This window comes from Rissa tridactyla, chromosome 19, assembly GCF_028500815.1.
Source record: "Rissa tridactyla isolate bRisTri1 chromosome 19, bRisTri1.patW.cur.20221130, whole genome shotgun sequence".
NCBI classification, from domain to species: domain Eukaryota; kingdom Metazoa; phylum Chordata; class Aves; order Charadriiformes; family Laridae; genus Rissa; species Rissa tridactyla.
In genome coordinates this window covers 5,877,609-5,905,602 of record NC_071484.1, presented here as the reverse complement: position 1 = coordinate 5,905,602, position 27,994 = coordinate 5,877,609, and the positions used below count along the sequence as shown (strand labels likewise).

General features: G+C 52.2%; 3 protein-coding genes across 7 annotated transcripts in view; 1 reads left to right on the top strand and 2 right to left on the bottom strand.

Moving 5' to 3' along the window:
- Positions 1 to 1,310: 1,310 nt before the first annotated feature.
- DNAJC7 (DnaJ heat shock protein family (Hsp40) member C7) lies at positions 1,311 to 21,890 on the bottom strand. The gene is made up of 14 exons (XM_054224239.1): positions 21,770 to 21,890; positions 11,760 to 11,848; positions 11,112 to 11,236; positions 10,904 to 11,017; positions 10,271 to 10,345; positions 8,627 to 8,745; positions 8,106 to 8,259; positions 7,133 to 7,297; positions 6,019 to 6,110; positions 4,796 to 4,869; positions 4,090 to 4,236; positions 3,708 to 3,860; positions 3,096 to 3,158; positions 1,311 to 2,233 (listed from the first exon to the last, which is right to left on the bottom strand). Exons 1-14 carry the CDS (start codon positions 21,850 to 21,852, stop codon positions 2,196 to 2,198), a joined length of 1,491 nt encoding a protein of 496 aa, XP_054080214.1. The 5' UTR covers positions 21,853 to 21,890; the 3' UTR covers positions 1,311 to 2,195.
- A 99-nt stretch (positions 21,891 to 21,989) lies between these two features.
- NKIRAS2 (NFKB inhibitor interacting Ras like 2) lies at positions 21,990 to 24,465 on the top strand. 2 transcript variants are annotated; one of them, XM_054224109.1, is made up of 4 exons: positions 21,990 to 22,396; positions 22,576 to 22,654; positions 22,758 to 22,817; positions 23,230 to 23,419. In XM_054224109.1, the coding sequence occupies exons 1-4, from the start codon at positions 22,303 to 22,305 to the stop codon at positions 23,282 to 23,284; spliced, it is 288 nt and encodes a 95-aa protein (XP_054080084.1). In that variant the 5' UTR covers positions 21,990 to 22,302; the 3' UTR covers positions 23,285 to 23,419. The 2 variants fall into 2 exon arrangements, with proteins under 2 accessions (XP_054080084.1, XP_054080083.1); XM_054224108.1 differs by having other exon boundaries at positions 21,991 to 22,396; positions 22,576 to 22,817; positions 23,230 to 24,465.
- Positions 24,466 to 24,596: 131 nt separating this feature from the next.
- ZNF385C (zinc finger protein 385C) overlaps positions 24,597 to 27,994 on the bottom strand; it is a 60,878-nt gene continuing 57,480 nt past the window's right edge. For all 4 annotated transcript variants that reach the window (XM_054224099.1, XM_054224100.1, XM_054224101.1 and 1 more), the window contains one exon: positions 24,597 to 27,666. In XM_054224099.1, the coding sequence (XP_054080074.1) occupies positions 27,442 to 27,666 (225 nt within the window). In that variant the 3' untranslated portion in view covers positions 24,597 to 27,441. The remainder of the gene's footprint in view (positions 27,667 to 27,994) is intronic.

Below are 27,994 nucleotides of genomic sequence, written 5' to 3'. Positions count from 1 at the left end.
ACCCCAGTCCTGGAAACTCTGATGTACAAGTGCTGTGAGAACTGGAGAAGTACCAAAATGCATAGACCAGTATTTCACCTCCCCAGGAATTCCCCCTTTCAGAGCCTGAAGGACGCCAGGACCTCGGTTTGCTCTCGGTGCAATCCGGGTAAGTCCATCACGTTACACTGGTGCGAAGGAAGTTAAAATAAACGTGGTAGAGTCTATTTTTGGAAACATTACTCAACACTGGCTCATTTTAAAAGCTAACTTTCGAGCGAGTTATAAAATACTTGCTTTATTCTGCAGTACTAGAATTTAAGCCCTTAAATCTTCCCTCTATGAAAGCAGATTGTCAAGAATTCTGACACAGCGTGAGCATGGGCCCGTCGCGCCGGGCAGCGCCGCGACACTATTGCGCCCGCTGGGACCGAAGGGAACTCGCGTCACAGTCCAGCGACCGTGCACCGAACAGGAGGAGCGCAGCCCTCGAAAGGAAGGAAGACAAAGATGTCAGCATTCAGAGTCATCATTTCACGCAATGAACTCATTGCAGTTTTTGTTCCTGCAGTAAGAAGTTAGATCGGATACGACATATAAAAGTTAGCGTCGGGTTTCTCTAGGAAAGAGCCCGTGGGGATTTGCGCCAACACCCGTTTTCTCAGCCAAGCACGACCCCGTCCCCAAAGGTCCCTACGCCACCGCGGGCCGGTTCAAAGCGCTCCGGACGCAGCGCCGCTGCCGAGACTCTGCCCTTCTCGCGGGCATCGCCGAGCGCCAACACACTGTCCCACCCCGGCTCCGGAGCGGGGCCGCCCGGAGCCCCCAGCACCGAACGCGAGCGGAGCACCTGGGCTAAGAGTTCTTTGCTCGCAGGGAAACAGGAAGAATTCTGGAAGCAGAGTCCTCTCCCAGCTGGGATCTTGCTGTAACTCTACAGTCAAGGACAAAACCAAACCAGCAGCGGCGTTACCTGGCAGCGCCGCCAACCAAATCCGTTCTCAGCTGGCACCGGCAGCGCCCGGCTCCGAGCCCGTCCCCGTCCCGACGCTTGTGCAAGAGAAGCAAGTGACAGACCGTCAGCTCTGAGCGTGACTTTGCATTTTCTTGCTTCTTTGGACTAGGAAATCACTTCTAGCTGAAAAACTACTCGACTCGTTTAACATATTTGCAGAGTTGCTGTAAACATTTTGAGAGCACACCGCGGCACGCACACAGTCGCCGTTTGCAATTAGTAACCTGAATATTACTTTGCATTTCTTCAGAGCTAGAAAGAGCTCATCCGCATTACGGATCAGTAACACGAAATCAAACATCAAGCTCGACAAAAATCAAGTTTTAGCACAAATATTAAAAGTTCAAGTGGATTAATTAAAAAAAAAAAAAACACAACAAAAAAAACCAACCCAAAAACCATACGGTGATGAAATTCAGCCCAGAGCAAATTCAATATTCCCTTCGACAGGACAATTCTTGGAGTGGAAACACAAAGCCCTTAGTTCTGAGCTGCATCACAGGGAATTCTCACATACGCTGCTCGTTTAAATCCAAAGATTCACTTCTCTGATACAGCACTGTTTAGCTCACATGTTATCGTTTAGGTTAATGCCCATGTGTACCGTTCTGGTAGAACCATGGCAAGAAAAAAAAAAGAAAAAAAAAAAAAAAAGAGACAGCTGGCAGGTACAACACCATGGTGCGAAACTCGATTGAATCTTGGCAATGTTTTCAGTAGATGAAGAGAACTCACAAGTTACCACAAAGCCCAGACATGCTGCCACACCGCACTTCGGAGCCAAGCGAGAGAAACCGGGAGATGCCTTCACCTTCCGACAAGTCGATATTCCGGGAGGAGTTCGGGGAAAAACCGCTCTCTGCCGAGCAGCAGGAGCGGCCTGAAAGTACGGGCCAGCATGGAGGGACCAAAAGATTCAAAGCTTTATTTTTTTTTTTCTCATTTTTTTTTTTTTTTTTTTTAATAAAGTTAACAGTAAAACAAAATTCACAAGCCTTCCCCTCCCCGAGCTGGTTTCCTCTTCACACACAAGAGCACACAAAACAGAGGTCTCCAACCGAGAAAAATGAAACTGCTCTAAGTACAATGAGACATGATGAAGGAAGGAGTCTAAGTATGTCCGTATTCAAGGTTAAAATAGCAGATCAGGTACGTGCGTTTGGGTTTGGTTTTGTTTTTTTTGTTTGGTTTTTTTGTTTTTTTAGCCAAACTGGAAAAAGAAATTTCCAGGCCCAGAAGCTGCAAAAGAAAATGAAAGATATTAGCACTTTCCAAATTCAAAGACAAGCCGGTTAACTCCTGCCCGCAGCAGCTCCGTGCCAAGCCAGCGCTTCGTTCAAACAGGTATCTGAGCACGTGGAGAGACCAGGCCTCTGCCAGGCGTTTCCAGCAGCTGATTTCCCACAAGCAAGAGAGTCGACTACGGAAAATACGGGTAGAGGAGGCAGATTTTCAAGGATGAAGGTAAACAGTACATGAAGAAATGTGCAAGGCTTCCCAAAATTCACTCAAGGAACACGCGCGCCCCGAGGGGCACCTGGCAGGAGCCGTGCGCGGAGCGCTCGCTCAACGCTGCATAAAGCCATCCTGCCCCCCCGGTGCGCGAGAAAAGCCCGAGCAGAGGCGAGGTTGGAAGGGACGCTGAGTGACAGCTCCTCCATTGCTTCCAGTCACCTTAAAACATTTGCGGGCAGAGGCCTGAGGCGGATTCACAGCGCCCTGACACCAGGGCGAGCGGTGGGACACACGGGTGCAGGACTTCTGACCAAAAATCGTCTCATATTGCTTTAGCGCCTGCAGCCATGCCCAAGTCACGGCCAACTACTGCCGAGCAGCAAAGCGCCACTTAGATGTCAAAGCTGCCACATGCCTCTGGAAAAGGGAGCCACTGGGTTTTGTTCCTTTTGAACCCAAAAGAACCAGAACCGGCCACCAGCTGGGATGCTGCGCGGACAGAACTTTCCCAGGGCTTCGGTACTTTTATGTGGAAGAGTCGAATACTCTCCTCGAGCGGCACCTCCGCTCTGGGAAACTCAGCTGTCCCGTCAAGTCGGTTGGGTACTTACGTCTCCAAAGCTGCGAGGAGAACACTTCCACCTACCTTCAAAACTGAAGCCACCCGGCCCTCCGAAGAAGGCCTTGAAGATATTATTTGCATCAAAGTCTGCAGGGAAGAAAAGGAAGTTGTGAGCTGGAGTGAAAAGAGTCAGTTACATTTTTCACAGTTGAGAAATTGTCACTTAATTGAGGGCCCACAAAGCACTTTACAAACGGACAAAAAGCTACCAGCAAACAGCTAGCCCTGTCTGAGCACTGCGACAAACAGCAGAGCGCAGGGCCCCCAACAGCAGCGTGAAACGGGCAAAACAGTTGTCAGGGAGAGAATTTCACGTACAGCCTAAGAATTTTGGATATGCAGCATTTAGAGTCCCAGAACCTTGCTCTGATGTGATTTTACAGTTCCTAGGAAAGGCTTCTGCCTAACGACAGCTCCTACCTACCAGCTCGGTCAAGGATAACACCCACCACGTACCCTAAACTGTTCGCAACCGGAAGCATTCAGTGCAGCTCTGCCGTTCAAACGTGTTCAGAGACCAAACCGAGCCAATTCATATGATCTTTACAAATGGGAGGTAAAGAACCGCTAGGCCGCTTTAGAGGAGACGGCAGACTCTAAAGGCTGTCGTGGCAGAATATCCTAAGGAACACTTACCTCCCATGTTCAATCCGTCCTCTTCCAGATCCTGCCCGCTGTCGTAGCGGGCCTTCTTCTTGGGATCCGACAGGATGGTAAAAGCTTCACCAACCTCCTTGAATTTCTTCTCCTCTTCCTTCTGTACTTCCGCGCTCGCCCCACTGTGTCGGTCTAGGGGTACAAAAAAACGGCAGGAAAGAAGCTTTTAGCGTCTAGTGGAAGAGGAAAAAGCCACACGTCCCCAGCTGCTGCCACGTCACGTGTATTTTAGATTTGTGAGGTCAGCAATGCTATTTGTCCAGAAATTACCCCTCCCGTATTTATTCCTGTCTCCGAGTGATGGCTGCGCGGGGGACACAAGCAACAACGCACGCTCTAATAACAGGCTGTTTGTGGGTACCTGGATGATGCATTAGTGCTCTTTTCCTGTAAGCCTTCTTGATCTCGTCTTCAGAGGCGTTTTTGTCAACCCCAAGGATTTTATAGTAGTCTTTCCGTTTGCTCTTTTTCAGTTCCACCTGTGCGTTCTTTAGAAGTTGCTTGTGTTCTAGAAAGAAGCGCAATGCCAAAGGAAAGCGGCTTTAGCGGCAGGCACAGCCTCCTGCTTTAAAAGAGGCTGAAGACTGACACGTTGTGCCACAAGTAACCGATCCACCTGGATTTACAGCCAGGTACCTAACTAAAGCCTCACTGTCCACTTCAGGCTGTTTCCAGATGTTGGGAAATGTCTCGGTGCTATTAAACCAGCCTTTGTTAGCCACTGAACCACAAGGACTAAGGCTACTCTGTTTCATTTCAGGCTACTAAAAAAAAAGCAAGAGGGGAGTTAAGAATGAGAACCGTGATCAGCCATTCTGAATCTAGCACGTTGCTTCAGCTCCAAGCTAAATTATCTTCTCAGCTTTCAGCGCTGGGAGAGAAACCAGATTCCAAGAGAGGCATTTCAGAGCAATTCTGAGGGCTTTTCCAGTATTGTCCTGCTGGGGTAAAAGGCTGCAAATCAGAGCATATTGTGGGGGGGGGAAAAACACCAAACAAACGCAAGAACAGGAAATTTGACAGTTAAGGGAAACTTAGGCACACAAGAAGAATGCCAACATGCTCACCTTTCGTCTTTTCTGTCTGATAAACCTTTTCATAGTCTCTTACAGCATCTTCATATTGTTCTGTGTCCATGTAACTGTGGAAAGAAACAACGGTGGCCAAGGTGTACTTCACAGGAAATATCAGAACAGGGGTCAGGTACAAGCTTTCGGGATGGATTTGAATTAAGGAAAAGAGCGATCATTAGAGGAACCCACCGAGGGTCACTGGAGACCAACTGGAAGCCCAGACACCCGCCGTTTGTAGAAATCCTGGCACGGGAACCTGTACTTCGGACTCCGAGTGGAGACCGCAATCTCATTTGGCAGCACAAGTTCCACTTTAACGATCTGATAATTACTTTATCCAGCTGCAGGAACTAATACCAGACTGCAAGATTTCAAGGAAGCCGGTGCAGAGCTGCGCGCCAGCAGTGCTGGTTACAAGTGACAATCTTGGCACCTCAGAGAGGGACGTGTGCCTGTCTATTGGCATTTCAGCCTTACTCACGTATTAACTATTTACTGCAATTTAGTAATTACCGAGATGGAGCTTGAGAACACCGAAGGCTGTAAATTAAAACGAACGCACACCAGAAAGGCTGCGGTAACGGGTTCAGTTCGTCTATAAGCCAGGTAGCTTTGCCACAAACTGGGGAATAATCAGTACTGAGGAAAACAGCGAATAACTCCGCCGTGGGAAGAGAGCTTTGCCTGCTTCCCTGGTTGGTGCCAAGTTACAAAGGAGACAAGACTCGAACATCCTTTGTACAACTCGCTGGGCCTTGCTGCGCTACGCTGCGGTTTTATCTGTGGCTGAGGCACGCACAGCCTCAGCTGATTTCTCCTTCACGGGAAGCAGGACATCCTATTTCAAAATCTAGTTTGCTGGAAGCGTGAACAGCTCTGCCAGGGTGAAGATCTCTTACCCGCAGCAGCCCTTGTGAAAAAGCTTAAGGGAGAGGCTCTCCAGGACAGAACGTCTTACACGAGTCTATAAACACCGTAAATCCAGCTTTAGAGCAAATCCTGCCCCAATGCCACAGGCCCTGGGCAGTCCCAGATCCAGGCAGCACGGACCACACGGAGCTTCCCCGTCTCCTCACCAGCACAGGGGAGAGGCCCCTTACGACAGAACCTTTTATTCAGTTCAGTTTCAGGTCTGTTATCCCTGTCACCCAGCGCCGCAGGGAGGAGGTTCCTACCCGCAAACCCGCTCAGCACGTCCAACGTAAAGCTCTACTCACCACTGTGCTCTCCTCAGGTAGGCTTTGATATACGTGTCATCCAGTTTTACCGCGTTCGTGCAGTCATCTATTGCTTCTTCAAGTTTCCTAAGCTGCAACGGCAGACAGAAGTTCGGTGAATCCCAATCAGAGAACAAACTCTTGCTAAGCAGCATCATGATTTTAGACAACTGAACGGTGTAAAGAGTCTCGGAAAGTCTCACTGCTTTGTGTGTCTGCATCTAAGGAATTTTTTCCAGTCCCTAAAAACCACAGAGCTTTTGTTCCCTAGGGGAAAAAAATCAGAAGCTTGGCTAGTGAAGTGGTAGAGCTACTGGTGCTTCTCTTTAGGAAATGCACTTGGAAACACGGGTCTTCCTGAGCATGATCTGAAAACCAAGCTATTCCGTGTCCAAACTAATTCCCAGACAGGAAAATAAACTTTAAAATATTTAAAAGGGCTGTCTGTTTTCAGACACAGCCATGTAAAACATCCATTACTGCTGCCTCCAGCTCATCCCATTTTCCAGGTTTTGAGAACAGCCTCTGTCCCTTGGCCGAGCGGGTGTTTCAAACCCCGGTGCTGGTAGAGCAACACCACAGCGAGAGCTGGGGGCCGGTGGGGGGAACGCAGGGTGGAAACTGGAAGCGCCATCATGAGCGACTGTGTCTCTGGATAGCGCATGACCAAAATACAACAGCAAACCTGGAAAACTGACCATGGTTTTTAAATTAGGTAAGATTTTTTTTTTTTTAGATCAGAAAACCAATACAGATTATCTACAAGACGAATAAGGAAAGAAAAAGATATCTGCTCGTTACCGGGAAGGAAACAAACAAGGATGCGTTTATGCTGATTAAGATAAGGCCAAGCGACATTCCTCCTCTCCCTCCCACTCCGCGCAGCCCAAGTATTTGAGTTTTGTTTCTTCAGGAGTCAACTTTGTTGGCTGTTTGGAACAGGCCCAATCATTGCGCAAGTACAAAAACCTGAAACGTTGCCTACAGCACCAGTGAGATCCAGCTGCCCCAGCAGCCGGAGAAGCCTACGCTTTTCCAGAGTAAGTGATTTGCAATTTATAAACTATGTGGAGGAATACGATGAAAGGCTACCTGCCAGGTGACCACTTCTTACCTTTGAATTAACCGTTCCTCGGTTGCAGTAGAGTTTGGCATTTGTTTTGATGTTATTTGGATCTATTCCTAGTGCCTCTGTGTATAGTTCATACGCTAGTTTGTAGTTTCCTTCTTTGAACGCTTTATTCCCGTCTTCTTTCTTTGCTTTAAGCGCTTTGGCATTCTGAAAGAAGATATACCCGGGATAAGGACATGAGGTAAGTGGTTCAGGGGTACTGAGCACCTTATTTTGCTGGTGAGGGCCCTCAACCACAACTGTTATAATTTGGTTTCAGGCACCATTAGAGGATCCAGAAGTCGCAGCCTTGCTACGGCAGCCGGAACAAGCTGTAAGCATTTTGTCTTTCCCTCGAGAGAATCGCTAAGGAACAGCCGGTGGCAGTCACAGGCATTCTCCACAGGAACAACGCTGCCTAATGCTCAAGATAAGAACGTGACAGTGAAGTAAATTTTTGGATTTAAAAAAAAAAAAAAAAAAAGAGAGATAGGAATGGGACCTCGCTTTTTGAGACCTTATACAAGTTGACTGAGTTTTTAAATCTGTTTAAGAACTACAACAGAGTAGAAATGAGGGAAGGAGCAACATGAAAGGAACAGTGTTCAAATGCAAGTCAACCTGCAGGCACTAACATTGAATCGGCAAGTCAGAAGTTCTTTCAGAACTGACAGACCCAGTTTTATCGCTCCTATATCTGATCAAAGAACAAAGAAGAATGAAAGGCAGGGAGTCTTCAGAGTACCACAGTCTTCTGAGAAAGAGCTGCTACCAACTCAGTTTTGCCCAGAGCAGCAGCCGGTTGTCTTTGGGAAGGGCTGGACACACGACCTGCTGCTAGAGATCTGGGGAATGATAATGTTGAGGGAGGGAGGGAAAAGGGGTTGATCCGGCAGAACCAAATTAGATCCTTGGTTAAAAAAAAAAAAAAAATCCTGGTAATTTTGCAGTCCCATCTCCAGTATCCGCAACTTACCCGGCATGCAAGACATGCTTTCTCGTGATCAGGAGCCATTCTGAGTGCTTGGACAAAGAACTGCACTGCCTTCTCAATGCAGTCCTCGTAATACAGGCAGAGACCTCGGACGTACAGAGCATCTGCGTTCGTTGAGTCCATTCGCAAGATGTCACTGTAATAGACATATTAAAAAAAAATAAATTGAAGTGTTTCCCTATTCCAGTTTCTTTCTGATCTCCAAAATATCTCCTCCACAACTACCTATCATGTAGTTATCTCACCAAGTCCGTGGTACAGAGGTGCAAAATGTACGGGAACTCGCTCCAGCAAGACTGCTGGTTATGAACGGAGCCTAAATACAGTTTCCCAGTTAGACTGACTTTAAAAGGGGATAAATTCATGCACTCTTCCTCGTCGCAGTTTGCATTAATGACTCTTTCTTTTTTATATTCCCTCATTCATTCGGGGCTGTGGAACCCAAGCAGCAGCCAGGATGCGCCACCAGCCGTTACTCACACTCCGGACCTCGAGACGCTCACCTCGCTACAGACTGTGCTTCTGGGTAGCGACCCAACAACGCTAAACATTCAGCCTTGAGGATTTTGAACCGGTGACAAGCAGGAGCAAACTCCAAAGCACGATCCATGCAAAATACAACCTGGTGTGAGAGAAAACACAAATGTGAGCAAAGCAAATAGCCAAAGGCCTAGTCTGAAAGGCTGCACCATTACCACGCTCGAGATTTCACGTTTGTCTTTGAAGGGGAAGAGAAGCGTGTGGACACCTGCTTCCTCTGCCGCTAAAGACGTATTTCATTAGAAAATTTTCCTCGTGCAGGTTTTCTGTTTTGTCTTTTAAAGTGTACAAAAGTCCATGGCACCTGCTGTTACTATGACACAGCACTACCCAGAGGATTCAAGGGACACCCATAGAAGGTCCATCCCTTCAACTCTTCTGAAATTGTAGGCCCTACAGAAAAAGCCAAGGAAGACAATTCTGCCCCTGTTTCTTTCCTGCATTATAAAGACATGTGGGCAGGACAGCAATTCAATAGAGTGAGACAGTTCGGACTGGACAAAACACAAAAAAGTACAGTGCAGGGACTGATCTTACACTGCTCTGACCGCAATGGGCAGGGTGATCTAATGGGTCCTTTCCATCTCTGCCTCTGGTGGAGACATCTGCATGAGAACAGGGTCATTGTTCCACCAAGGTTCATCTGCTTCCCCGGCCCGTGACATCACGATTGCCCGCTGTGGGAAGCACTGTGCTCCAGACTGCGAAGCCGATGGCTTCTGGGTGAGGAAGGAGCCAGAGCAGCTCCCCAGAAACAAAGATGACATTTCATGCAAGCCTCCCCAGTGAAGTGAGACGGGAGCAGTGAAGGGACAGATGCGAAAGCCCCGAACATGCAATACAGGCAGGGCAATTCCTCCACGCGAAATCCAGATGGACCATACATCCCATTTGCTCCTCACAGCCAGGTGACACAAAGCTGGGATTTACCCTTCCAAAATCTGGAGCTTAGCCTAAGAGTGCAGACAATCTCCTTTCTGGGACAAACTTGGGCCTTACATGCACCCACTTAACAGGAACAGTTGCATGAGAAGTGTTTGGAGCCTTTCAGATTTCCTGCTGTCATTTCTTGTTTTATCAGGTCAGTACCAGCTGCATCCTGTTACAGCCCTTGGGAAGAAAGATTTGGAAACAGTAACGGAGAATGCCCCACGCAGATCTGCATTCCTCCTTCAATGACCCTCACTAGAATACTGGCAGACAGACTTTTTTTTTTTTTGAATTAGAGTTGAGAAAGAAGAATCCTGGATATGCGTTTTAGGAGCAAAATGTGATCGAATGCTGCTGCTGACAAAACCTGTATCAAACAGCTCATTCACGGTCCCACTCACCCTGCGAAGCAAGCAGTGACAGGACATTCAGCCTGAGCCAGTCACCCCCTTCACTTCTCAGTCGTTCGGGGCTAAGAGAGCACGACTTCTGCCAGTTTCACAACTGTTACAGTTCACAAGTCAGCCCTGCTTCAGTAGCAAAAGTATGTTGTGACAGCACCTCCCAGCAGGACCCAGCTAATGTTGGGCAGGGAAATTAGACATGCATCTGGCTGAACCGGCCAGGTAAAATACGCCCGTTCGCAATGCCTCAGGAAACAATCAAATTAATCTTACCTTCCTGAAATCCCGTTTCTCGAAATCCACTTCAGCTATTTTTTCATACTCCAGCACAGTACTGGCATTCTTCAGCTGAAAGACAGAAGAACACAGCGAGTGTTGCAGGACAGCCACTGGTCTGAAACGCCATCAAGCAGCGTTTAAGCAGCCAATCCCTAAAGTGTCAGAGCAATAACGCAGATTACATGAATACTTTTGCCAGCATTAAAATCGTTTCGAAATCAAGTGACCTAACTGGTAGCCCAGGAAAACGTACCCCTGTGAATGAGATACAAAAGTGGCAGCAGCCTTCTACATGCTGCCTCACCCATTTCCACGCTCCCTTACCACCATTCACCATTTCTCCGCTGGAGTGCTGGGTGAAGGCCCAGCTCAGCCTCCATGCTTCTCTGCTAAGAAGAGACAATCACACCGAAAAGTAACTATGCAACCTGGTGCTCTACTGAAAACCAGACAGAGAGACTTTGACAGCATCTCGTTTTTCCCATGACCTCACAGCATGCAAACAGTCATTACTAACGATGACCGCGACTCCGCTTTGCAAATTCGAAGCGAAAGGCTTAGCAGTTCAATCCGCCCCCTTTGACAGCCCCGTCTACTGGGAATATTTCAATTTTAAGAACCTGTTACCTCTTGCTGCGCCTGGGTATTTTTATGATCCAGTTCTAAAACTCGTTGAAAGCAGCGGCTGGCAGCCATGGCATTCCCTAGGGAAAGATGGCACTTCCCTTCCCGTAGATGGCCCTGAGAAGACATTTAAAAGGGAGTTGCAAGAGCTGCAATGCGTGGAGTGAAGGGTATCGAGACATGAATGAGAGGTACGAAGTTTTCCACGTACCCTTACAAAGGTATCATCCAATCTGACGGACTGTTGAGCATCTCCAAGGGCTTCTCGGAATCTCCCCAGCATCATGAGTGTGGCAGCTCTGTTACCATAATAACTGGCATTATTAGGACAGGTATCTGGAGAAGATGGAAGAGCACCCACCGTTAGTGTCACGCAAGCAGCTAGACAACTTGTAGAACATATTAAAAAACGTGGTTGGATCAAAAACTCACATTCCCTCCCAATTTATAACATCACCCAAATGGCTTAAGATGACGCATGACGGTCACGCAGCTGTTTTGAGCAGCACGCTGTAAAGCGATTGCTCCCCACACTATACACGGGAATAAACTCGTATAGAACAGAAGTTTGTGGCCCTCAGCCTGGCAGCTCTGCTGACCTTGCACTAGAGGGAAAGCTGGACTGGTTTCACGTTAAGAATGTCTCGGCTGCAGTAGAAACGAAGAACTGCTGCAGTCACCCGTGTTGGCACCGACTTGCCTTATCAATCCGGTGAAATTTCGCAAGGTAATTAAAGCAGGCAAAAAGCTTTCTTCCAGCGAGTGCTGTTAGAAACCCTGCTGGTGTATTTTAAATCGACGACCAGTTCTGATTTTTTAGACAGAGTATTCAGCAAATATTATTACCAACTTTTCTCACCTATGGCTTTCGTGTAATAGTTGTACGCTTCATTGTAATCTTTCTTGGCATAGTACGCGTTTCCTTGTTCCTTGAATGATTCTGCTTCTCTGAAAGGAAGCAAAACACGTTTTAAGAGGAACTGAGCATCAGAACAGATCCTGACCACGGCCAAGCATTTGATCCCCAAGCAATCTCAGCATAACTCTTCGGCGCTCCAAAAGGCTTGCGGGTGGTTGCCGCGAGATTTCCTCTGTCCACACCACTCACGAGAAAACAGCACATCTCACATCCTGCTGCCTCTCAGACACTTCACCACTTTACTAGGGCCATGAGCAGGGATGCTCCAGGACATTAACTAGCCCAGTATTGCAGGACTGCGATAGCAGGCTAAAGCCACCTTTGAGCATCCTCCCTTCAGTCTCAGCGGCTTCTGGAGTCCAGCAAAACTCAGTTGCAGACAGTTAGTCAAGCCAGCTACCAGGTGCTGCGTAACCCCAGCAGCCGTTGAAGTCAAGGAACCGCGTGCTGTCTATCTTTCAGAAGCAGTCCCACATACTTAAGAAACAGGGCCAAGAACAATTTCTACATTCAAAAGACAGCTAAAAATCAAGGAGAAATAAGGGTGCAAGCCTCAAGCAGAAGCTTGGCACTGCCTTGGCAACAGGTCTAGAAATAGTCCTCACACTCAAGAGCAAGCATTTGCAGAGACAGCTTAGGACATTTAAAAACACACAACATATGGTTTAAAGCAGCATCCCTTAAACTCTTGAAAGCAAAGTTTCCCCTAAAGGAAATTAAACCCTTCTCTCTCTTCTCCCATCTACCTTCCCCATTTTAGATAAGCAGTTCAAGAGGGAACTTGTACCATGGTGTTGAAGTTTAATTCAGCTTCATTTAGTTAAATTCAGTGATTTAATTCACTTGCTTCCTCTCTCCTAGACTATTTACCATGTAAAAACTATGAGGCCAGCTCAGAAGAGCATCACCCCACTCTCAGATACAGCAGCCGAGACTTGCATCATGCTTTCGGGACTTCGCTGCTGCAGCCAGAGCGACAGACACTGTTTGTCCACTCTCCGAAGCACTTGCACAACGAGAACTCTGGCCCCAGACAAAGACAAATTCTAACCACCAGAACAAAGACCAGCTCAGACTCCATCCTTCATGTCCCACCAGGGACGCGGCCAGCGTATCTACGAGCCTCAGCTACTCTCTCCTCCAACACGGAGCAATCTTCTGCTCGAGCAGCGCAGCCGCAGGGATCACCTGCGCAGGGGAAACGACAGTACCACAAGCAGCACAGCTGAAGTTGGTTATGACAGGTCACCGTATTCCTCTCGGGTGACTGCCACCTGATCTGAACACCGCCTTTGCTGAAGCAGAAGCCAAGGAAGCTAAAATAGCTGGGTGCCCCCCCAGAGCGGAGCTGCGCTTGCGGGCTCAAACACGGGGCAGTTCCAGGCTGCGCTGAAACGATGGGCTTCGGCACTTTGTTGAAAGAAGGATCCAGAAGCGAAGGCGTCTCTTTGCACCATTTGCTGCAGGAAAGCTATTTACAGAAAACCCCAAGGTAAATAAAAGCAAACCAAATCTGTGAGCGCAGCAGTAGAGAGTGAAGAGTCACCGGACTTTTTCCCTTCCAACTCCAGAGCAAGCACGAGCTGCTCAATTGCTCTCAGGGCTGAGCAGCTTTATCGCTGTAGCTGCAACACTACTGTAACAGTCAAAGGCCTGAGTCAGAGCCAGGCTGCAGTCTACCAGGTACTATAAACACCGAGATAATACTTAGGTTAAAAAATTTAGGCTCATCTATCACAGAAAGTATAATGCAAGCAATCCACTTCCAAATTTCTGTACACCTTCACAAAATCCCCAAAAATTAGATGCAGCTTTGGGCAAAACCCAGTCCTGAAACACGCCCAGAGGAAGCAAAGACACTTGTCTTTCACAAATCACATTCTTAATAAACCTACACAGGACAGAAGTTGACTGTCTTTGCCGAAGGCTGTAGCTACAACACATTCAAAGCGTGGAAAAGGGGCTCTTACTACAGAAGTCGTACTGTTAGAATGTACCATGGTGAGAAGCCTCCTTCAGTTTACAAAATAAAAACCGAAGGGAAGAGTGCTGACTAGTCCTGCATTTTCAGAAGCTGACAAACCCAAGACCTGAGTGCGCAGAGCGGATTTGGTACGAGCCCGCCACCACTTGGCACTTTTAGTTTGAAAGTACCTAGTGATCAGATCCTTATGTGAGAAATCCGTTTATCTGCTGGAAGCTGCCAACCCAGGAGGGACTGAACTCAAGCCGCAGTGTCCTCATCGAGGGGGGAGCGCTGCCAGAGCCCCTCGCTGTGCCCAGGGCACATCTCGGCAAAGACAGCGCTGGAGCGGGGAGGAGGGACCCCACCAGTGAAGGAGAGCAATGTTCAGCGAGCCTACTAGAGAAAGAACAAAGGCAATTGTGTTGAAACGAGTTCACATGTTTTTAACCTCACTCAGGCTTGCCATTGGCCATTCCCACACAACCGCTTCATGCAGAGGGTTGTTTTCACTGATCCAGCCCCGTTTTGCCAGCTGGCAGAACAATAGACACAGGGCGCTGCCAGCTGAGGGCCCGCGGCCGCAGCCGAAGCACTTTCATTTTGAACTTTGGTATCAGCTACACTCCGGCAACGGCCCAGATGCACCCCTGCTGTAACTCTGCTGAAGTCAAGCAACGGAAAGAACGTACAACCATATTGCTGTGCTTATTTGAAATAAGCTGAATAAGTAACAGGGTGGCAATGAAACGGTTTAGCTCACGCACCCCACTGCCTCAGAAGAGCCTTGTCAGGGCTCCCGGGTTCAGCTCATCCCTGCTGCACCCGCTCCCGTTCCAGCAAACGATGAATTCGCCCACCTGGGATGGGAAACTGCTGTACCCCCGCCTTGCCCCGGGCAGGTGCTTGTTCTGCTCTGCCCCAGGAGCCGGCACCCTGCCCGAGCCGGGGCAGCACGGCTCCCCTCCGGCAGAATGCCTCCAGAAACGACCACGCGCCTGTCGATGGATCCGTACCACAAGAGGCAGGACTCATTCATACTTTGCATAATATTACAGCTCAAACACTCAAAATACAGCAGAAAAAAAAAAAATACAATCAGCAATTCCGCACTTCTGGAACCTTGGCAGTAAGTAGTTTAACCACAACTTTATTCTCTTGTTTCTGTAATCAGGAACTGAAAAGAAAAATCACAGATCCTATTAAGGTTCCTTCCCTCAGAAGCTCTCTGTTGTATAGTCTAAAGAAAAGGATGAACAGTATTAATGGCAGAACTCATCTCTCCGAGCCACCACTGTAACCTGCTTAGCATACCAGCCCCTGATTCACAAGTCTTTCACCAATTTTACCTGTCATGTTATGAGGAAGCATTGTCTAATAGATACAGCTAAAGGGCTGGGTGCCAAACGCCCCGTCTGCCAACAAACTGCCGGGAAGAGCCAGGAAAATGGGAGAAAGAAAACAGATAGATGGCAAAACCAACTTTCACAAAGCATCGGTATTCTGAGATGCTAGAGGAAAGACACGAACACAAGAATTACTGTTTTCTACCTTTTTTTATTGGTCTGTTTCCTTTTCAGCATACTTTAACACAGATTGATACATCAACAAGTCACAGCACCTCAGACACCAGCAGGAAGGAAGTACACGGGTATTTCTACTGCTCACGCGGGTTAAAGCTTGATGACGAAAAAGGATTTTGAAAGAAAAAGCAAACTGCCTCCAAAGCGGGGAGGCAAAGACAGTTGCTGGAAATGCAAGGCTGGTGGTCCGAGATGCGAGACACAGAACAGAAGCATCTCTCCCCAGTTGCGCCCCACTGACATAGAAAGCACACAGAGAAAACAGTCCTTGTTTACCACGGTCTCTGGCTATAACAAGAAGAAAAAAAATAATGCAGATCTCCTGATATCACTGGTAATTGTTTCAATCCAAACAGATGCTGCAGCCTGAATGAGATCATTCTGCATCTCGCACTGATGTAGGCTGCATTCCCCACTTGCTACTTTTGAAACTGAAGAAGAATCGTGCTTTGCTAAAAATACGACGCAGGCTGAATGGATTGCTTTGTGGGGGGGGGGGGGGTGTCAGTGTCTTCTCAGGGCCTCTCCATCCTGGAGGCAGAAGACAGGGAAGAGTCGCACCAAGGGTCTTGGGAAGAAGCTTGCCTTTCATTGCTTGCCTGCACCACGGGCTCACAAGGAGGGGACTGTTTGCTCCCTGTGAGCTAGTCAATTTAATATTTTTTTTTCCTCTCCTCTTTTATAACATTTGTCAGGACCCCTAACTCGTCAAGTGCTCCAACCCCTGTCACCCTAGAGGACCTGTCACCAAGACACGTGTTCTGGTGCTCCCCTCGCACAGCCAGGGCCTCGGAGGACGCAGCGGGAGGAGCTCGCTGCCGGCCTGGTGGGAGAAGGAACCAGCACAAGGGTCCTTCTATTCCCCGTGCCCCGCTGAAAGCTCAGCCCCTGCTCGTTCCCAGAACAGAAGAGCTATGAGAAGCAGCACTGACACAATCCCACGTTTGCCTAACAACTTCTGCCTCCTCCTCAGAGCTTCCACATGCGGCCCCCGCTCGAGCGCCGATCGTGGCTTCCACCCCTCCTACTCCAGCTCCTATGGAGGCATGTGCAGACCTACCTCGCAACGCACCTCATTTTCTAAGTCGTCAGAAACTTTGGGGATCTGCACAAACAGCACCTCCCAGGTCTAGATGTGCTGGCACAGACCCTGCACGCAGGTACCGGCGCCCACAGCCGTCCCACCCAGCTACAGAAACTCAGCCCCGAGGCAGGCGCAGACTCGCTCGCTCCCAGCTCTCCTGACCCTCACTCCCACTTCGTTTCCTGCCTCCCTTACGAAACACTCTCAAAAACCCTAAAATATCTAGGATTTAAGGAAGGCTGCATAATCCCGTCCTGGCCAAGTAATCTTTTTTGCGACGCTCTGACAAAAGGAACACACCTGCCTTTACAAAGCAATTCCTGCAGACTTCAACAGGATACAGTGCCTTTATCCGGCATTTTTGGGGGTTGAAATCCAGTCCAGATTCTCAGCTGTCAGATGTTATTCAGCTGCTTGGGTAAAATAAGTTTGGTGATCTCAGTACAGTTTACAGCAGGCAGATGTCTAGAGCTTAAAATTAGCTGTCATATTTGCCACTGGACATTCGATACTCTCCCGTCCCTTCTTTCAGGACTCAGAAGAGAAGCCAAAATCTATGTGGGCCACAGAGCTACACTGGGGATACTTCCCTGTAGGCTTTAGAGACCCTTCCTCCAGGTCAGGTTTTACACTCCGTGTGAGGATTTAAGAGTAAAGGGACCACATATATATTTTTATATATATTTTATATATACATTAAACTAAAAGAGGGGAGATTTAGACTAGACCTAAGGAAGAAATGTTTTACTCTGAGGGTGGTGAGACCCTGGCCCAGGTTGCCCAGGGAGGTGGGAGATGCCCCATCCCTGGAAACATCCCAGGCCAGGTTGGACGGGGCTCTGAGCGACTTGGTCTGGTTGGCGATGTCCCTGCTCATGGCAAGGGGTTGGCCTGGATGGCCATTGAAAGTCCCTTACAGTCCAAACTATTCTATGGTTTTATATCTATCTATCTCCCACGACTGGTGTTTGTGTTCTCTGTCCCTGCTGCGCGGAGGAAGGCTGCGGGTGCAAAAGCAGGTCCCCAAAAACAAAACCCCAAACCATCTACAACCTATATGCAGATCATCATCTGCAGCCAGCCAGCATCATGCTGACCCTACTGCAGAGCGCAGCAGAACAGCACCAGGCACCACATTTCTCTGCACATCAGCACCCCCCACTGAACACAGAGCGGGTTTACTACTAGCTGCAGTACAGAAAGGGAAATGACGGCGTTTACTCACTGCATGCCCCGAACCAGCGAAATCTGGAGTCTGTACATGCAAATATCTGCATGCATAGTCTAAAGACTCACCAACTAAAACATAAAAGCAAAGGTCTGCCTCAAGGCTCTCGCAAGAGTGGACAACAGCAACGTAACTGACATTTAATCCAGAAGGCGCACAAAAACCCACGCCATCCTCTACGCACCCCCCCCCCAGAACGTTCCCAATGCCCGAGGACAAACTCAGACATAGAAGACCAAAAGCCGCAAGAGCCAAAATACGCCACGAGAAATCAAAGTGAAGCAAACTTCTCCCTCCAGCTGCAAGTGAAAAAGAGCCCGACGAGCCCCGAACTTTAATTGCGCAGTTACGTAAGACACCTCGCTGGCAGAGCTCCCCATTAACCTCATTCACAGCAACGGCGCGATCTTTTCTGGCAGGGTCACATACCGCTTTCGCAGAGAACCCACAGAAGGGTCTAGAACCAGCGAGAGATTGCTTTTTTTCCCACAGAGGCCTAAATGAAGGAAGCAGCCAGCTGTAAGGATTACAGGGGAAAACAACTGCCGCTCCAACATGATTCACCCTAGAAAAGCATGTCTCATGTTACAGAGAAAGGCTGGAATCATAGGTACTGACCATCTTTTCATACTGCATAAAGCAACCACCTAATTCAGAGTATTCAAATACTCTGCAAATTTATGGGACAGCAAACAACCATGCGAGCAGCTTCTGCTGCTCCTCATATTATCATAAGATTATAAAGTAATTACATATTAGTAAAATAGGCTGGATTCACAGCCTGGGAAACTCAAGTGCCTATTTACAAGCGGAACAGGAACAGTGGAACCTTCTTCAGGCTGTCCCATAACGACGCTTCCCAGCACTCCCCGTGAAAGCAGTCAAGGAACAACATTTATTCACGAGGAGCCGGCCCCAGATGCGACTCATTTCGTCCAACATAGCAGCAGAAAGACTCTTGCTACTCACTGACACCTGACAACCTCTGGGCAACATCTGTCGAACTAATTAGTGACCACAAGTCAGGCAAGGTCTGAAACCTTCTTGATTTCTGCACAATTTACCTTGTGCTCAATTTCACATTCATTGCTTTGTGCTAAGGTTAACTGGGATTTCCTACGGAGGCACCAACACAGCTGAAGTCCGCAGCAGAAGCACTGTAAAAGTAACAGTCTGGGCAGATCATTTCATAATGACATTTTCTGAACGATTTGAGATGTTTCTTTCTAAGAGGTTCCCACAACCTCCAGTGCTGAAGAACAAGGAGAAAGATCCAGCCTTAAGCACGCACATCAGACAGAACCCAGAGCTGCCAGGAAGATGACAAGGAAATTCTCCCTGGCAAAACTCCAGCAACCCCAAGCTCGCAGATGGGCTGGCCACAGGGAAAAACCATCCCCATGGGTTAGAAACCCTTAAAATTAATTAAAAAAATTTAAAAAGTGACTTTTTGGGGGTGGACCAGCCCCTGCTCATGAGCTGCTGCCCAGCGGCGGAGCTGGCACTAACAGCACCACTGCCCGGCAGATAAAATTAACACGCTTACATCAACCCTTTTCCATAAGGACCCCCACAATTAATTCAGCAGCAGACAATAATTATCCTGTGACCACACTCTATTCCTGGGCCTTAAACAACCTGTGAGTGAGGCATTTGGCATGTCTTCAGCTGTTTCAGTGCATTAGTTACAATCACTCTGAAATACAGACCTCCACTTTCGCTAATTGCCTGATTTTTATTAGGCCAGAGAGAACAGAATCGTGCACTGAGACAAGGGTGAGTCCTTAAGCAAAGTATCTGTATCTTGTCGTACTGTAATTCCTAAACAGAAGCACAGAACATGGAAACCCTCGATGCTGACTTACAGCAACGATTCAGAGAAGGTTTTCACTTATTTTTGCTAGTTTTTTTACAGAAGCTACCACAGACACTTCACAAAGCCCGCACTAAATCAGATTCGAGTATATGTCTGCATGCCCGCTACTGCAGAGCACCTGCATAGCCCTTACACGGTTCAAGGTGTTTTACAAACATCAGATAGCTAATTAGCTAATTAAGCCTCCAACTACTCTCCCTAAGACAGTGACTACCACCCTAACTTACCTTCGATCAATTGAGCCACAGAAGTTAAGCAACTGATGTAAGCCAGGAAGGGCCAAAATAGAGAAGAGATTAATGCGCAGGACCCCGAGAAAACCTGCCCTGGCTGGCAGAAAGGCGTGAGCGTGTAAGGCCTGCCCTTCCTGAGCAACCAGAACCAATAACTGGAAGTAGAATAATCATCTCCTACCCACACATTCCTCTTTTAGCAAGAGAAAGGAGTAATATCCCAACAACAACGAAAAAGGAAACATTATGAAAGTACCTAACAAAAGGGCTTCACAGCAATAACCGCAAACTATGGCACTGGCCTTACGACACCAAGAAAAAGCCCGAGGCGTGAGACTGACGGATCTTCACCGTGGAACCTTCCCCTCAGAGCAGGGCGAGGAGCGAACACTGCCCACAAATTCTTCTATTTCTGCACCTGATCAGCCTTTCCCAAGAAGATGATCCTATTCACGAGTGGTTTCCTGCGCCCAGCGCTTCTGCAACGAAACTTGGGAAGGAGGAAGGAAGGGTAATGTTAGAGGTCACTCTCAGAAGATGACTGTGCCTTCAGCACGGTTTTTACATGTGGATATTTTTAACATTTCAAACGCCACATTTAACTAGCCCAGGGCAAGGAATGACTTACCCATAAACAGGGCTTTCTCAACTTTACAGGCCACGCAATTTGTCAGTATTCTATGTGCCACATCCAGGTGCCTCTTCAGCAACATCTAATTTAACTCCTCAGAATGACATCACCAGGAAGCCAGCTCCTTCCCAGCGTGGCTCCTGAAGCCTTCAATTTCCGTCAGTAAACAAGGAGCACAAACCACCTCAGGCCATCAACGTTATTTTGAAAACGTTATTCCTCAGAGGCCACTTTCAGTTTTGTTTCCTCCTTTTAATTCCATCTGCTGAATAATTTTCTAGAGCGATTGCCTCACCTTCTACAGAAATAGTTCCCTCCTCCCCGGTTCCCCGTGAGATAACGGGCTGCGGAGCCAACGGAGTTTCCTACACATCGGACCTTCCCACCTCGCTGCGGGCAGAGCCTGCGACGAGCTGCTGCTGGGAACCAGCTCATTACTCTTGAGGAAAAGGTGCAAGAAAGGTTGGATCCCCACCACCCCCAGCTGACACCGCCTGCTCCCCTGGGCCAGACCACTTTGGAAATAAAGCGGTTACCGGAACTTGAAGGAGCTCTTTAATTATGATAACCTTTTCGGAGCAGGACTCTGCCCAAAAACTCACCTGCAACTGGCATTTTCCCCCATTACTCGCAGCAAGGCGGGACAGAGTAAGAATTGCCGCGTGTAGGTTTGAAACGGTACCAGGGAGAAGGGAACGGGGTACGATGAAGCAGCGAAGGGCACCGCAAATCTACGAGTTTGAAGCACCCCTTCTACACCCGGGTTCAAGCCTTTCCCCCTCGTCCTCAGCGATGGGGGAAAGCTCTCCTCAGACACCGGCCCGCGGGGCCCCGAGGCAGAAAGGGGGTTAATTATATTTCTAGGACACCCGAGCTCCAGCTGAGCGGAGACAACTCGACTCCGCTGCAGGGGACGTGTTCTAATCCTGGTACAGGCGGAGGCCATGAGCTGCCACATGGGACACGCAGCCAAGACATCGCGAAATAAAGCGTCCCCCGGCAGCCAGCCCGGCATCGCGGGAGGCATGTCACCGGCCCGCCGGGGCCCGGCTGGGAAAGGCCTTCGCCCCCAGGGGCCGGCCCTGCCCGCCGCCCCGCAGGCCGGGCGCTGCCAGCCCCGCCGCTGTCCCCGCAGCCGGCCGGGGAGGCCGGAGGGGCCCTGCCCGCCCGCCGGCCCCACCCGAGCACCGAGCACCCGGGACCTGCCGCCCCGGCCGCCTCCCGCTGCCCAGGGCCGCCCCCGGCCTTACCCGCCCGCCGAACCCCGGCCCCACCCCGCTCGCCGGGAGAGACACCGGCCACCCCCTTCCCATGCCCGGCGGGGGGAGTCCGGCCGGCGGCAGCCGCTTTACCTCCGCGCCTCCTCTTCGCTCTCGGGCTCGCCGGGTCCCTCGGGCGCCGCCATGATCACATCGCACTCGGCCGCCGCCGCCATCTTACCGCCGGGCCGGGCTGGGGGCGGGCAACGGGGCGGGAGCGGCGCCGGAAGGGGCGGGGCTTCCGCTGACTACGGCGGCGGCGCGCGGCGGGGCGGGGCGGGGGGCGGTGTCTGCTCCGCCCCGCCCCGCCCCGCCCCGCCCCGGGGTCCTCCCGCCGCGGCGAGGCTGGGAACGGGCCCGGGCACCGGGCACCGGGGTGAGGCCCCTCACCCGCCGACACCGCGGCCCTGTCCTCCCGCCCGCAGAGGGCGCTGTGTACCCGCCGCGCCCCTTCCGCCGCCTCGCTGGTCCCTCCGCGCCGCTGAGGCTCAGGCCGGCGGCGGGCACGGCCCTGTCCCCACCCCCCGGCGGCTGCGGGCCGGGCCTCCGGTGTCCCCTCCGGGCCTTGTCCCCACCGCACCCTGGGCGCAGGCACCGAGCAGAGCTGCGGGCCCCGGTGGGACAGCATGGGGAAGAGCTGCAAGGTGGTGGTGTGCGGCCAGGCCTCCGTCGGGAAAACGTCCATCCTGGAGCAGCTTCTGTACGGGAACCATGTGGTCGGTGAGTGCGGGGGCAGCGGGAGGGACCCTGAGGGGCTGCGGGCAGGGTCTGGCCCCCCGCGGGCACGGCTGAGCCCGAGCAGCCCCTAAACACCGGCCGTGGGGAGGGGGGGACTGGCCGTCCTGCCCCGGGCCACCAGGGTCCCCGTGTCACCCCTGCCCGCCTCTCCTCTCCGTCAGGTTCCGAGATGATCGAGACCCAGGAGGACATTTACGTGGGCTCCATCGAGACCGACCGGGGGGTGCGGGAGCAGGTGCGGTTCTACGACACGCGGGGGCTGCGGGACGGGCTGGAGCTGCCCAAGCACTGCTTCTCCTGCACCGACGGCTACGTGCTGGTCTACAGCACTGACAGCAAGGAGTCCTTCAAGCGGGTGGAGCTCCTCAAGAAGGAGATTGACAAGTCCAAAGACAAGAAAGAGGCGAGTACCCCGGGGGAAAGGGGCTGCCGAGGGGGATCTGCTCCCCTTCTTCAGCTTCTCACCCAGAGACTCTGCATTTCCCCAGCTTGTCACAAGGCGGTGACAGGGGTCCCCATTCCCCGAGACTCTTCGGGTGTAACTGGCTGCTGTCCTGGGATGATTTCTGGGTGTGCGAGCGCTCAGCAGCCCCTTCCACTGTGGGGCTGGTTTGAGACACGCAGAACTGAACAGGAGGGGAAGCTGCCCCAGGGGAGCGCTGGGAAATGTGGTGTTTTAAAAGGCCTTGGCATGGAGGGGGGATTAGCGCCAGGACTGGGCCTGGCTCCGAGGGTCTTCAAGGCAGAGCCAGGCAGCACCGTTAAGCTCTGCATTTGGTACCTTCAGGGATTATTCTCACCCTTTTTTTGCACAGGTCACCATCGTGGTTTTGGGGAACAAGTGTGACTTGCAGGAGCAGCGCCGGGTAGACCATGACGCAGCCCAGCACTGGGCCAAGGGCGAGAAGGTGAAGCTGTGGGAGGTGTCCGTAGCTGACCGGCATACGCTGATCGAGCCGTTCATCTACCTGGCCAGTAAGATGACGCAGCCACAAAGCAAGTCTGCTTTTCCCCTGAGTCGCAAGAACAAGGGCAGCGGATCCATGGATGGCTGAGCCTTGTTTTCCCTTCCCTTCCATTGCCACCTCCTCTCCCTCACCTCCCTACTTCCCTTGCACAAACCTCCTGCTGAGCCTGTTTGGTGTCGCGGAGCCTGCGGGAAGCACGGTGGCACGAGGAACGGGTGTCCCAGGGCTGGGGATGGTCTTAGAGGACGAGAGAGGTGACCCATCTCCCTGCATTGGGTCAGGGACCGCTCTCTTCACTGCCCAGCCCCGGCAGATGTTGGAGGTGCTGCAGGAAAGCCGGGATTCACAGAGTGACACCCCTCTGCTCCCCGGGCACAGGCTGGCAGACCCCAGGGCCACAGGCTGCTGGAGGGAGGCACAGCCCGGGGCTGGCCAGCAGGTGGGGACCCGCTCCATGGCTGAGCACAGCCGGGTCCGGGAAACAGTTCCCTCACTCTCGAGCTGCTCCGGTTTATATTTACTGATACCATGTGAGAAGAGCCCAGTTGCTGGCCCTGCCTCCAGCCCAGCCGCTCTCAGAGCAGCTCTCCCTTGTCCTGCCCCAGCTGGCTCTGCGGTGCTGCCGTGTTCTCCGGCAGATTGCCCCTTACCTGGCACTGCTCGCTGCTCCTTTACGTGCAGAAACACGCAGTCATCCTGCCCCAGTGAATGCATACTGCAGAACAGGGCAAGATGCTGTTACTGAGGGCAGGGTGCCCACATCCACCACGCCACAGCCCTCCTCTTCCTGAGTGCAGGCTCAGTCACGACCTCGGAGAGGCTGGGACCGTGCTTAGCCTGCACACCCTGATGCTTAGGGCTGTGGCAGCGCTCACTGCTCATCTGTCACGGTGCTGACTCTCCTCTCGGAACCACCACAGGACAAGGGAAAGGTCTCCTGGTCCTGCCCAGCAACACGCATTCCCTTCAGCTAGTCTGGATCTAGGACAAAAATAAAAATTACAAGAAAGCCCTGGCTTGTTTGTACTTGTTCCTTTTATTTACTGAGTAACACAATAAAGCGATGAGATTCGATTATCAAAATATTTTCCTTTTTTCTTTTTTTTTCCCCAACAGTTATAGTACATCAAAAAAATATACAATGAACATTACAGGAGGAGTACTGGCCAAGTCCCTAGAGTCTGTTTATTCCTTTTTTTGTGGGATTTTTTTTTTTTTTTTTTTTTTTTTGGAATCAAACTGTTCACATCACTCCAAGGTTATTTACAGAGGGGCACACGTTATTGAGCGCTATGGACTATGCCCTACTACCTAGTACAGCATATGCTAAAGTCAAAGGCAGTAAATGCTTTGGATAGCAGAGGAGCAGGGAGGATTTCTGGAGGCGGGGGGATGCGATAGAGGGAGTGTGTTCTTATGCAGCTCGTTGCAATATTATTGTTATTAGAAGGAATGGCTTTCAAGGGGTTAAAGTGCCAAGTGTAGGAGTGTATTAGGACTCCACTGGTGTAGGGGTGATGGGAGCAGCCACTGCCATCTCCAGCACAGGCTTTTTAGAACAAAACGCAGGGGAACGACCCACCGGTGCCAAGCGGCTCCTGCAGGCAGGAGCATGGCCACAGCTGGCAGCTCCTGGCTCCCCCCACCCCGCTCCTGAGGCTGGTGGGCTCGCTGCAGGAGGGGACGCGTTGCCCTTCCCTGCTGTGGCCAGGGCTGGGAGTGACCGGCGCGGTGCGGCGGCCTGGGAAGAGCACAGTGAGATGAGCAGGGGAAGGGCTGAGTACGGGCTGCTTGGCACTGCGACGCTGTCGGAGCCGTGTCCTTCCTGCTGCCCGCCCGCCCCGGCCAGCAAAGGGTTTTGGGGGACACGGGGCCCAGGCTGCACGCGTGCCCTGGGCTGTAGGACCATCTCCCTGTCCCTGGCAAAGCCATTGCTGCTGGGAGAATTCCTTCCCGCGGCTGCTCTCCGAGCCAGGTCTCCCCACCACCACTGTAAGACCTTTCGGTTGTCTCTACCGCCAGCCTTCCACGCTCACTCCTCTTCTGGTGCCGCTCTCCACTTCCCTCCTCCCCTGGGGTGGTGAGGAGATGCCCTGAGCGGAATCCACCCCCCAGGGCTCCCTCGCGCTCCTGTCCTCTGCGGCAGGAGCGTGGCGGTGGCTCTGCGGGTCAGCGCTGCCCACGGCGCGACAAACGGGCTCTGCAGAGGCAGGGTACGGCTCCGTGCTGCCCCTGTTCCTTCTCTGCAGGCTTCCTGCCCTCGCCCGAGGCTCCAGCTCTTTCTGTCAGTGCCGGGAAGCAGAAGCATTTCAGCCGTGTGTGTTACCCGTTGGCCGGTTCCCGTTCACCTCCCATTGCCAGGACCTTGTCCTGAGCATCGCTGGAGCGTGCTGGGCAAAATCCTCCTGAACTCCAGGCATTGCGTATGGCCAAGATGTTGGATATGTGTGCATGTGCTTGTGGATTTCCAAGTGCACGAACCCCACCTGCCTCTTCCCCGGGGCTGGCAGGGAACGTGGGCCACCGCTGAGGTCTCCGAGCCAGCGCCGGGGGACGGGAAGGGAATTGCCTGCACAGAGCTGAGCGTCGCGTTGATTTTTTTCTGCTCCGACCATCACTCCTGGCTGCACGGACAGCATGAGCACCAAAGTAAATGGCAGACAGCAAATGCGGCGGGCGAGCTGCTCCCCCTGGATTGCATAGATCGGGGTGGGTTGTCACTCCAGCGAAAGGTCCGTTGGGTCGCAACTTTTCCTGCATATTTCTATTTACAGCAGCGCGCTGGGAACCCGGAGCGCCGGGGTTACAGTTTTCAGCCCAGGCCGTTGCTGGGCTTTCTGAGCACAGTGAAAAGCAGAGTGACGGCTGCGGGGTCCCTTCGGAGCCTGGTTTTCTGCAGGCTGTGACGGGAGCATCCCAGGGAGAACGCCGGGCGCGGGCCGGGGGTGCCGCCTGCTCCTTCATACCTGATTGTCCAGGCTGCCGCGGACGCCTTTGTTTTTGGGAGTCATCGATAACTCCCTGGAAGCTCCAAACGGGGATGGGGTTGGACGGCGGGGCCCAGCGGCTGCTGGCGGGCGAGCAGCAGCGTTGCCTTTCACTGGAGAACCCAAAGTGCTTGAGGAACATTCACTCACAGCCTCACAGCATCTCCCGGGAGGTAGGGACAGGGCTGTCCCCCGGCGGGGAGGGGACAGAGGCAAACAGCTGGCGCCGAGCATGGGGTGACCTCCTCGGGGAGCCCGCTCTCCCGTCCTTGCTGGGCTGGAGGGGGTCCGTCCCCGGCCACCCACCCATCGTGTGCTTCTGGGGGTCCAGGGCAGGGGCAGTGTGCTTTCGGAGGGGGGAGGCACCGGCCCTGGGCTTCGGCTATTGCTCTCGGAGTGAAGATACGGTCAGTGTGGCTGGTGCCCACCGCGGCGGGGGCTCTTTGGCTGGTGGGACGTAAGGGGTCGTGGGGCACAGGGGGCTGGTGGGCAACACGGAAGCCCCCAGCCAACACGGGAAAGTGCAGGGCTGGTGAAGGCACAGCCAGCCCAGCCCGAGAGGGAACTGCCAACTTTCCGCTTGTGCTGGGGTCGTTTCTCCCAGTAAGAGCTGGGATGAGACTCCCCTCGCAGTTCCCTTCCCACTGGGCTGGCAGGGACCGGCCGGCCGGAGGGATGCTCCCTCCCCCGGGGAGCAGATGGCTCCTCTTCTTCCAGTTTGGCAACTGGGAGGGTGATGAATAAGAAACCAGCGGGCTGAGGACAAGCAGCACCCAGCCACGAGACACAGGAGGGTCCTGGTGACTCGAGCACCGTCTTCTCCCTCTCTGGGCGCGGGGCCGGCGCGGGCTGGGGGAGCAGCAGGGATGGACGGCGGCGCTGGCTGGGCTCTGCCGGGGCGTCTCGCTCCAGCAGGCGCCTGCTCGAAGCGAAGGAGAAGCCGAGGTTGATGTCTACGACTATGGTTTCCCACCAGCCAGAAGAGCCGCCTGCCCGGGAGCGCCATCCCGCACCGGGCACCCCCCAGCACAGCCCGGTGGGTGGCGGAGGGGCCCTCGGCGGGCGAGCAGCTCTAGTAGGGAGCGAAGACGATGGGGCCCGGCGTAGTGCGGACGTGGGCTGGCGGCGTTCGGAAAAGGGCTGGTCCGAGGATCGGGGCTTGGAAGAGGGTGGTGGCCGCGGCTGGTCTCAGGGCGAGGGGGCCAGGCATGGCGCAGATGGCGGCCGTGGTGAGCGGGCTGGGCAGGAAGCGGGTCGCCAGGGTTTTGGTGAGATGCTTTTGCAAAGCCAGCTTGGACTGTGGAGAGGAGGAGGAGGAGGAGGAGGAGGAGAGAGACACCGTGAGGCACCCGGCTGCAGGAGAGCCCCCAGCCCCCCCGCGTCAGCCCCGGCCCACGCTCGCTCCCCGCTGAGCTCCCTGCACGTCTCCGCAGCGAATCCAGCCCCGGCCCTGACCCAACGCAGGCTCCATCCCACAGGGTCCCTCGCTCGGCCGCTCCCGGGATGCCCCCATCGTGGTGACCTCCCCGGGGAGGTCCTCAGCCCCACCACCCCGACCCGGAGTCCTACGTGGTGTTTCTGCCCGCTGGGCCGTGCCCTGCAGCCGTGCTTCCCTTCCCTGGCAT